At 38.6% G+C, this 10,435-nt stretch overlaps 2 protein-coding genes across 2 annotated transcripts in view; one reads left to right on the top strand and one right to left on the bottom strand.

Annotated features, from left to right (window-relative positions):
* The window catches only part of LOC104528330 (FMR1 autosomal homolog 1), a gene marked incomplete at its 5' end in the record, with an annotated part of 6,573 nt that extends 1,454 nt beyond the window's left edge, over nt 1-5,119 (top strand). The window contains 3 exons of the mRNA XM_010172307.1: nt 434-514; nt 3,035-3,126; nt 4,101-5,119. Coding sequence (XP_010170609.1) covers nt 434-514; nt 3,035-3,126; nt 4,101-4,271 — 344 coding nt within the window. The remainder of the gene's footprint in view (nt 1-433; nt 515-3,034; nt 3,127-4,100) is intronic.
* A 1,927-nt stretch (nt 5,120-7,046) lies between these two features.
* Nucleotides 7,047-10,269, bottom strand: DNAJC19 (DnaJ heat shock protein family (Hsp40) member C19). Its single transcript, XM_010172296.2, has 5 exons — nt 10,224-10,269; nt 9,866-9,939; nt 9,429-9,505; nt 8,406-8,476; nt 7,047-7,117 (listed from the first exon to the last, which is right to left on the bottom strand). Exons 1-5 carry the CDS (start codon nt 10,264-10,266, stop codon nt 7,047-7,049), a joined length of 336 nt encoding a protein of 111 aa, XP_010170598.1. The 5' UTR covers nt 10,267-10,269.
* Nucleotides 10,270-10,435: the final 166 nt, after the last annotated feature.

The raw sequence follows: 10,435 nt of genomic DNA, 5'->3' as shown, positions 1-10,435 counted from the left end.
AGGGAAGATACTTAAGCAGCTGTTAATTTGGCTCTACCCAGCAACTGCTTAAGTACTTCCCCTCAGTAAATTCTCTTTGTACTCCCTGGGACAAGAATATAATCTGTTGCTTTAATAATCTAGGAAAAAAACCTCTTCTTTCATGGGTTACGTGGCTAAAATTTGACATATGGTTACTTAGTTAATAAATGAAATCTGAGGTCATTAAGCATATGCCTAAATGTTTTAATGAGCCAAGAGAAAAAAAAGTGCAATCCAGCTTTTGCATTATTGTGTATGCTTTCAGTATAAAGTTGTTTTTCTTTGAGCCTGTCTTATTTAACCTGTCTCTTTAACAGAAGCAATTTTAAATGCCCCTTGCTGAAACTGCTGAAATATTTATTGATTGATTTTTATCATCAGAAATAGTTCATGGTAAACTTTGCAATTGCAGATGATAGTGACAAAAAACCCCAGCGACGCAATCGTAGCCGCAGGCGTCGCTTCAGGGGTCAGGCAGAAGATAGACAGCCAGGTAATTCGAGTGGAGCTGTGGGTAATCTCAGGTCAAAAGCATGAGAGAATGTTGTGTCTGCTGTTGTACATAGAGCTGCATAATATAAAAAGGTTACTCAATAACTAATAAGACTACTAGATAAAGACAAAAGACATTTCTTCTACTAGGAGAACTTACAAAAGTTCTTAATCTGCCTAATGAAACTAATTGATAATGTCTAACTTTTTGCTTGGACATACGAGTTACGCTTCTGATCCAGTTCTCACTGAAGTCAATGGCCAAAGCGCTGTTGAGTTCCGTGGTCCAGGATCAAGACAAAACTGAAGGTTCATGACCTGCGCTCACTTGCATCTGTGCACTTGCATCGAATGCGACACAACCTTTTCGGCACTGGCTGAGGAGCCAAGAGTCGCAGTGGCAGGACGGGGGTGCCCTGGCAGAGCGCAGTGAGGGAGCTCACCTGGGGTCTGCCAGCCCCGCGCCGCTGTCAATCTGCCACTGTCAGTCCTCGGCTTCCGTGAATATTTCTAAGTCCTCTACAAATTGAGGGTGGGAAGGAGGAGGAATTGAAATGAAATTGCATGTTTCCAATTTCTTGTTGTGGCTTGTTGCATTTCTTTTGTGTGTACTAACACTTGAAATGTTAAAGGTGAACTAGCTCATTCTCAATATAATGCCCTATTTAGAAGATGCCTGTACATACGTGGCGTAAGGTAGGAACAGAAGGGCTTCTAGATTGACAGGTTCAAAATTTCACCCATATTTGTCTTCCTGGTATCTGTGGCACTCATACAAGATTTGATTAAGAAGAAAGTTGTTCCATTACACTAACTAAAACCTAGGGGCAGAAAAAACCCCAAACATCCTGCCCCCCAAACACACATTAAAAAAAAAAAATAAATTAATCCATTTCTTCTGAACTTTCTAGTTTTGTAACAGTGATAAGAGTTTATAAAGGGGCAGGAAAAGTAAAAATGGATTTCAGCTTTTACTTCAAAGAAACTAATTTCAGCCAGTAACACAGAGATGTTAGTCATAGCTACAAAAAGCTATGGTATTTTTTAAAAATCTACATATTCTAAGAACAAAACAATTTCCTAAACAAGATTTCTCAGTTTTTTTCCTATTAATATCTTTGTTCAATATATTGGTTTCAGTTTGCATAAGAAATATTTTTAAATACAACAGTAAGAGCATTGGTAGTTAGTTACACTGTCCTTGTAAAAAATGCTCTAATAATTGAATCTCTTCATAAATACTTAGGAATTGAAATTAAGACAGAAGGAACTCCGCCCCCCCCATGTTAACAATGTACTTGAGTCACTTAATTGTGTTGATTTACATTGCCATATGTTTTGGGTTCCTTCTACTTATATGAATATTAAGAATTGGTGTCTTAACACTGTGTGCATAAAACATACTTCACCTTTACATTAGAGGAGCTGGGCACAGAACCTCATTTTAAAGAAATAATTATCCTTGTGCAGAAACTCACTTGGTCTTGACACTTACGCAAGGACCCAGTTGTAAGAAGTCCAGTTCCTGTAACAGAAAATTCATGTGTTGTACTTCCTGTTCCGATGTAGGTTTCATGCACAATCATTCCTAAATCCAGAACAGTAGTTCACCTGAATGCATGATATACTAAATATCATTGACTGTGCTGTTCAGTAGATAATGCTTGCCAACCCTAATGTGCTTTAGCTCGTCCAAGATACGAGTGTATTTTTTAAATTTGTAGTGCTGTGTATTCTAAAGATAGAACTGACTCTCAGTTGGTGTGGTTACAAGAGGGCAGGATAAGACAAAACCAGGCTACGAGAACATGTGCTGAGGTGGTAAGAAGAAAAGAGGTCAGAAAACCCCTGGCTGGCATCCAGTGAGTGTAGCTGTAACAGTGCAAACGTGGCTGTCCAGCCTTTGAGCGCGGGCTCGCTCTTACAGAGCCGCTTCAAGTGTCTGTACACACACCACAATTAATCCATCCACCCACCCACAAGCCAGAGTTAACTGTGTGGATTGCGTTTTGAATACCAGGAGGAGGGTGAGTTCTCTTGCCAATTGCTTCATGACGTGACAAAGATTTGAATGCTGCTTTATCGTAAGTGATTCCATACTCTGAACCTCCCCCAATTCTTTTCATATTTTAACTTAACCTTCATTTTATTAGTGTGAAATTCAAGTTCATAGAACCCCAATGACAGTCTGTAGTTTTAAGAGCCTGCAGCCTGATCTCTTCAAACCTGGTACCGAAAGCCCTTATTTTCCAATAAAATTCACAATTTTACCAAAATTACTATTTTATTAATGTTAAGATTCCACCTTCAGATTGTCATGTTACCACTGATTTTAGTGAAGATTGTATTTAACAGCAGAAACAAATCGATGCTTGCTATGTAGCTGATAACCTTTAAGCGTGATGGCCTTTTGAGAGATGTCTCCCAGTGATAGTGTAACTTGTACAGAAAAGACATATGAAGCTTAATGCTAAATGAGACTTCTGATGTGAGCATCACTGTAATTTTTTTCCTTGAACAGTAACAGTAGCTGATTATATATCACGAGCTGAATCGCAAAGTAGACAGAGAAACCCTCCAAAGGAGACACTAGCCAAAACCAAGAAAGAAACGGTAAGAAGTTTGGGGGTTGGTTTGTTTTGATTTTTGGGGGGGTTTTTGGTTGATTGTTTTGGGTTTTTTTAATGTATGGGGGTTTTTTCTCTTCCCTTGCAGCAAAACAGTAAAGGAATGCTTCATTTAGATTGCCCTCATTTGACTACAAATGCATTTGAGTTCAATAATAAATCATTAAAAGCAAAAATGGCGCAGAGTAAACAGAACTGACATGACTCTCATTGCAGAGTTTAGTGACCAGTGTGATGCTCAAATTAAGTCTTTACGCATTTTAGAATATTACACTTCATAATGTAGCATTACATAATTAAATGTGAAAACTATCTATGTCTGAGTCTTAAGAAATAATCCTAGAAATGCTTTCATAGAGGATGCCAGGTAGCATGTTTAGTGACTTCTACAAACTATTGTAGAAAGAATTAATGTTACAAAGATGGTAGATTTGAGATCTGTTCTCCTTAAAAGGATCAGTGGCACTGTGTAGCATACCAAATAATACTCAGAGCTGAACAAAGCAGAGTTCCTTTACTTCTAAAGTAACATTGAACTCACTGTGACAAGTTGAGCAACTCAGACAAGACATTGTCCGAGTTGAGCAAAATAAGAAAGATCCATGAGGTGTGATTAACAAAATCTAATCTTATTATAGAAAGGGGTGTAAAACTCAACTTTTCAGTTAATTCCCCATTGGCTTAGACACATTGAAATTGTCACATAAAACAGTGGGTATGCTGGGGGCCCGCTGTCTCGGGGTTACCTTGGCATGGTTTGCTCAGAAGTATCTGATACAGAAGCGTCCTGTAAATGACAAGGTAAGTGATAGGGAGCTACACATGACAGGGTCCTGGCACAGGCAGACAAAAGGTGTTTCTTGTTGCAGAGTTGCTGTGTGAGCCCGAGGGAATCAGATTACACTCTGTATTTTTTTTTAAACAGAATTTTTTAATACTATCCTGTTTTTGTTTTGCAAGGCAAAAGATGCCATTGATGAAAACAGCCCTTCTGAAAAGGCAGTGAATGGTCCTGCTACAGCTTCTGGGGATGAGCCTTCTAAACTACAGCACAGTCCTGATGAAAAGAAAGTTACTGTTCAAGAGGATGGAAATAATCAGGAAGAAGCAGTGCTGAATGGTGTTTCATAAACTGAAGTTCCTAGTTTACAGTTCTCTTACATTACATTTAAAATAGTGCTTGTATAAGCTTGCCAAAGATAGAATATGGATCGCCAGTCTTGACACCGCACTTTCAGTTCCTCCATTTTGGAATACAGAAGGGGGAGGGATCCTGAAGAAATCATATGTTAAACATACTTTGACACCTACTGTGTTATAAATATATCATCAGATGTGCCTTGAGATAGTATATGTAACATTTAAATAAACAAAATTGCTGGCTATAGGAAATGTTATTTTGTTTTCAAAATATGGCAAAGATGTGAGGGGGATCCCTAACATAATACTCTTTATGAAAGCATTAGCTGCTTTTGTTACATTTTTAATAATATGCAACCACTTCTTCACCTGAGGAATACTAGAAAGAAATGCAGTCTAAAATATTTTGCACTGAAATGTAATTTCTCCATTAGTTTAGTCTGGAAACTGGTCTGTTTTAATACATGTTTTTTAAATGCTGTATGTAGAGGAAAAATCTGCAGACCACTGGAATACATTTGTTAAATTCTCATAATCTGCAGGGATACTGGGTGACATTGGCAGTGACTGTTCTACATTGAGGCTTTGTTTGGTTTATTTATTAAACTGTACAGTATTTAAAAATCAAACATAGCTTTAGTTAACACTAAGCTGACTTAGTCATGTCCATTAAGACATAACCTGAACTACTGAAAAGATCAATTTCCAGAAAGTTTATTCTGTATAAACTACATATGTTAGTCCTTAGTAGAGTATTTTTATTTTTGTTTTGGTTGTTTGATGTGCAATATGTTTTTTTTGTATGCTGGTAGTAAAAGAAAATAAACTTTGATCTTCCATCTGTTGACTGTTTCTATCAGAAATTTAAATTACTATTGACTTGAAGGTTTTCAAGCTCTTTAACACAATTGAAATGTACTTGCACAGAAGCTTGAACCTTTAACTCGTTTATAAGAGTCTTCTAACATGCTAATCTTCCATTCTTTAAGGTGATGATGTAAAATATCAGTTAACAAGCCTTAAAAACAGACTTCAGATCTTGGAGAATCACCTAACCTGACTAACATATATAGGAATTAATGCAGATGTAGTTTTCAATTAAGTCAGAAGCACGACACACTAACCCATTGTTTAGGCACATGAGCAAGAGCAGTGAAGTGGAAAAACATTTGGGTAACAAGGAGATGCTTTAGGAAGTCAGAGTGAACTAGTAGTGCTGACTTCAAAGAAAAAAACAAAAAACTGTCTTACCTGTTTTCGTCAGGAGTAAGGACAAAACTGAAGTACTCTGAGCCATGTATGACTCCAGCTGCTCTGCCTGACACAGCTACAAGCGCTGTACTGACTAGGTCTGGGGACAGATTTCACTGAAGGCAACGTGCAGCTTTTAATATAACTCAAGTGTTGACACTCATCAACAGTGTTCCCTACTGGAGAACAAACAGGTAAATTGTTATAACTCTGCAGCGTGCACAAGCAGCTCAGCTGATAAGGCAGCCACAAGAGTAGAGCAAATTTTAAAAAGTCAGTATTATTTGGCAGGGAAAAACTGAAGTACAGCAACATTCTGCACATGGCTGAAAATACACACTCTGGAACTGCTCCATGGCAATGGTCCTGCTGCTTTTTCATCCCACTTGGAAGTCTGTAGTAAAGCAAAGTTATCCCCCCCTCTCCTGTGAGGCCCTGGAACTCCCTTACTGTTGTTCTGGCAACACCTGTAACTACAGAAATGCAGCAACACAGCAGCAAACATTGACGCAGAGGATGTCAGACAACTTACGCTGCTCTGAAGCAGAGGCTTCTTAGTTCTGGAACAATGAAAGCTCTGAAATCTGTTGTATTTATGAACAGATGGGTGTTAACATGTGCTGTACAGCGGATTTACCAGTTTCAGAAAGACTGGCAGGCAAACCACAGAACTTGTGGGCCCTGGTTCAGATACTTACAAAGACTTCTTCTGGTGTGTGTTGGGCTTCATGCAGCATGATAAATCCAGCTCAGGTGTCCAATGATCTATGTAAGGAGTTCCTGTTTCCTAATAGCTATAAATGCAAACCTGATTATGTGAATTCTAACTGTAGTATAAATAGATAGTGTATAAATCTACAGTACTTCTGTTACAAATTGGGCACTTATTAAATGCTATGAAATCCATTAACTGAAAGTTACTAAAAAGACCGGAACATTCCAGACCCATCAGTAACATTTAAGAAGCTCAACCAACCTTGTTTTTCACAAGGCAAAGACAACGGAGTACGTTGTTTCCTGTACTTTATTTCTTCAGTCAGAGACAACCACACACCTGCCCCAACTCCTCCCAGCAAATAAATCCTCTTTGATTTTTTTCCACCCCCTCCCCAGACTGGTTCCTGATGTTAACTTTGGCATGTGAAAGAACAGCAGTGTGAACTTCACACAGCCAGTTTAACAAAAATCAGGTAACAGCATGCAAGCCTACCTGGATCTGGTAACATGCATTGGCCAAACCAAGTTATTACTCTTTTACACTGAAAATATTTCTTGAGTGACAGATTTGCTGCTTAATAAAGAACAGCTACGAAATAAAACATTAAGCCTTGCCTCCCTCACACGTTTCTCCAAAAAGTGACTAAGTGAATGGGGAGGGAAGTACCTCCCTGGATTCGTATTTCCAGCTTCATTTATATTAAGTCAAAGACTTTAAGTCAAAGACATTAGAACTTTTCTTAAGCCATTTATCAAAAATAATCATTTGCATGGACAAACCCTCTGATTTTCTCTCATTCATTTTTTAGCTTGGTCTTCCAGTAAATCTTTAGCTTCATTGATTTTGGCTGCTACATAAGGAGAACCACCTAGAAGAAAAATAACCTCACGTCACATCAGATGGAAAGTATTTTCTGTCAGTTAATAATGCCATAGCACACAGGAAAAAAGTGAGAGTATGATCTGAAAGTTACTCAAGAACAGACTGCATTACAACCAAAGCAATGTAAGCTTACACATGCAGTCAGGGCAGTAGCTAAATGTGCAGACAGCTCATTCCTGTTTGGTTGTTTTTAGATTATTGTGCTGAGGTTTTCTTTTTCTCCAGTTTTGTCAGTCATAAATGAATTGGTCACTAATCACTTAGAGTGGTGTGACTACAGAAGTGTTAAACTAACAAGTCTGCAGGTAAACCTTCCCCCCGCAGTTCATATGAGCTGCTGCTGCTGTACCAATGGACTAGATCAGTTTTTAAACGTGACATACAAATGACCTGGGAAGATACTGAAACAGAACCCACGATGCAAACGCACTGAAACTGTAACTGACCGTGCGGTGCAAAGATTTTTGGTATGTATTTCTAGCGTGTGCACCAGTTACTAGTACTAGAATTACTCTGTTTACCTGAAGCTTAACTTATTTAGGTCATGTAAAACATGTGAAATGCTCCTAAGCAGTCTTTGGCTAGCTGTTTTTAGGTTCTGCATATATTCCATAAAGTTAATTTTGAAGTTAACTTCTGCTAGATAGTAGCAATTAATAGGAGTATTTTGGATTTTGGTACATTAAAGTAATGAAGTTCAACAGTCACGAAGCCATTTTACCTTTTAAGTGAGGATTAAGTTAAATGCCAAGCAGTAACACGTGATTCTGACTCACTGAAAGGACCAGAATTTATAAAAGGTATAGATGCCTCAAGTTAGTGACTTTAAGCATAACTAGATTCTGAGCTTTCAGAGTACCACAAACAGGCAAGTGTCTTCACCAGAGGCAGAAGGCTCAATATCTGCTTTGTGGTGAATTCCCAATGCATCCAAATGAACTCAAACCAACATGGTACATGAAGTGCACAAATATACTCTGGGCTTTCAGCTGAAATTAAGGTGATTTTAAGTCTCATTTTAACAAATCGTATTTTAATCTGGTATGTACAGAAGATAAAGCAAGTATCAAGCTGACCTGCTGAATCTCTTTGCTTGCTTTAGAGCATTCAAACACAAAAATATGCTCCAAACCCTTAAGGATTAAGTCACCCTAAAATTTGTTTTCACTCTGCTGAGTTAGTCAGTCATATGTCAGTCCCTTCTTCCCTGCACAGTTCTATTGATCTGTGTTAAAAACATGTATTAATTAATCAGAGTGACTTTACTTACTGACCTTTATCTGGATGATTCAGAAGCATGATCCGTCTATGAGCTTCTCGTATTTTACTTCTGTTGGCTGTAGGGCTTTAAAAGAGAGAGAAAAATTGACTTAAGGGAACCTCTTAAAATCCCCCAGATCTTTAAAAGATGTCTTAGAACAAGCAAGCATTCTGTCTTCTTCACACAACTCTTTGGCTTACATGTATGTTTTTCTTTTCTTACTGGTTTCTATGGTTTTTCCAAAATACTGCATGCTAAAGAAGACACGCTATAGCAGTGAAATACAGTGGGGGACATTCACACAGTTGAAAACAAACAGAACTATGTTGTAAGATTTTTACTGGAAAAACTTCTTAAAGGCTGGAGGAGGAAAAAAAAATTGCTCTTTATTTATTTAAAAAAAAAAAAAACAAACCACAAACCCACAACCAACCAACAAACTGTTTGTATACAAACTTCACAGCTGGAAGCTGCCCTCAAATAGAAATGGTTCTTACTCTCTTATTAGATAAATTTCTGTATTTGTCTTAAGTCTCTCTAAGTTTTGTCAGGGATAACCACCATAGTCATATCTAAGATATTCTAGAATAAGTGATGAATTTATTCCACATGCAAGAAGTGGGTTTGCAGCACCTTCACACAGCATCTATCTGAAATTCACCAGCAGTGACAGGACCCACAAGCAAACAGCAGAACCGTGTTCCTCATACCAAGTAAACCCCAAGACTCCTTGGAAATGGCATATTTACCAGGACCTGTATGTAGCTTTCAAACGTGCCAGGGATTTACAGACATACAGAAGTCCAGCTAGAGTTAGCTTTAAGCAAGCCAACATGAAGCAAAGAATCCCAAATAAGTACAGAAAATCCTGGAAGGCCACTTCACATTGCCTGACTCAGCAGTGACATTCCCACAGGAAGCTGGACCTATGACAAGTTTTAAGCATTGAGAATCATGTCCTTTTCAAACCAGGCCAGCAACTAGGTAACACCACAGCCTCCTTTTTACCTTTCATTTCTAGTTAGTTTCCTTTTACCTCACTCCTAGTATTAAAGCTGCTTCTCGTTTAGTCATTTTGGGTTCGAATCCACCTCTGTAATAACCACTGAAGGCCTGAAAGAGAAAAGGTGGAAGTTTAAAAAGCATTCATTTTCAACTTTATCAGTTAAAACAACTCATATTGCTTTAGCAGCTGCTGAACTTCTAGTCTGCAAGGATACTGCAAAGCTTCTTTTGCACTTGTAGTAAGAAATTCAGCTGAAGTAGAGAATCATTATTTAAACGAGTACTTAAACTTGCCCAAACAAGTCAACAACCACCAGAATCACAGAAATTAATTCTGTTATTGCTGACAAAACTATGTTTAGTATTAGAAGAAAATGGCAGTAATGCTATACAGAGACAACAGCCTCTAGTTATTTCACCAAGTAAACTTTTAGATAAAAAGGTGCTACTGATAAAGCAAAAACTTACAGGTTTTGGTAGGTTCTGAAGTGCTTGTTTTACTTGTGGCTCCATTTGCTTCATAGCTTTTACTGCATAGCGACCTTAAAGAAATCAGTGTTGAACAAGGCTGAGTATAAAGTTTCACAAAGCTTTAGCCTTTCAGAGCAACTGGTAACTTCTGGATTAGAATGTGGAACAAATTTCTGGGGGACATAAAAAAGACAGACCTTTGATCTTTTGTTTAGTTACAGCCATGTTTCTCAATACAGGCTCTCACAAATGAGTGTCCTCTGTCAACTATTACACTGCCTTAAAACTCATCAGTCCTGAAGCAGGCAACGATAAGTGCGACCGGGTGTTCAGTGTCCTCCCATCATCTACAAACCTGCAAATCCAGCTGCTGCGATGGTCAGGCCAACCGCCACCATTGTGCTGGCCTACGGAGGGAAGACAGGAGGCGTTTGTTTACCAAAGGAAAAGAAGAAAAGCCGGACCGGCAACCTCCGCAGCGGCTCGGACCAGGACACAGCCGAAAGCAGCGTGACCCGGGGAAAAGCGGTCACAGTGCGACTGGCTTCGGCCTCGCTGCTGGGAGGG

Source organism: Antrostomus carolinensis, unplaced genomic scaffold (genome assembly GCF_000700745.2).
Source record: "Antrostomus carolinensis isolate BGI_N321 unplaced genomic scaffold, ASM70074v2 scaffold53640, whole genome shotgun sequence".
Lineage (NCBI taxonomy): Eukaryota > Metazoa > Chordata > Aves > Caprimulgiformes > Caprimulgidae > Antrostomus > Antrostomus carolinensis.
This window is presented reverse-complemented; position numbering and strand designations above follow the sequence as displayed.

Coding starts and splice junctions, on each gene's coding strand:
- DNAJC19 (XM_010172296.2), bottom strand. CDS start 10,266: ATGGTGGCGGTTGGCCTGACCATCGCAGCAGCTGGATTTGCAG. Junction 9,940..10,223: donor CGCAGCAGCTGGATTTGCAG/GTTTGTAGATGA, acceptor GATTTCTTTAAG/GTCGCTATGCAGTAAAAGCT. Junction 7,118..8,405: donor TCTGAATCATCCAGATAAAG/GTCAGTAAGTAA, acceptor TTTTTCTTCTAG/GTGGTTCTCCTTATGTAGCA.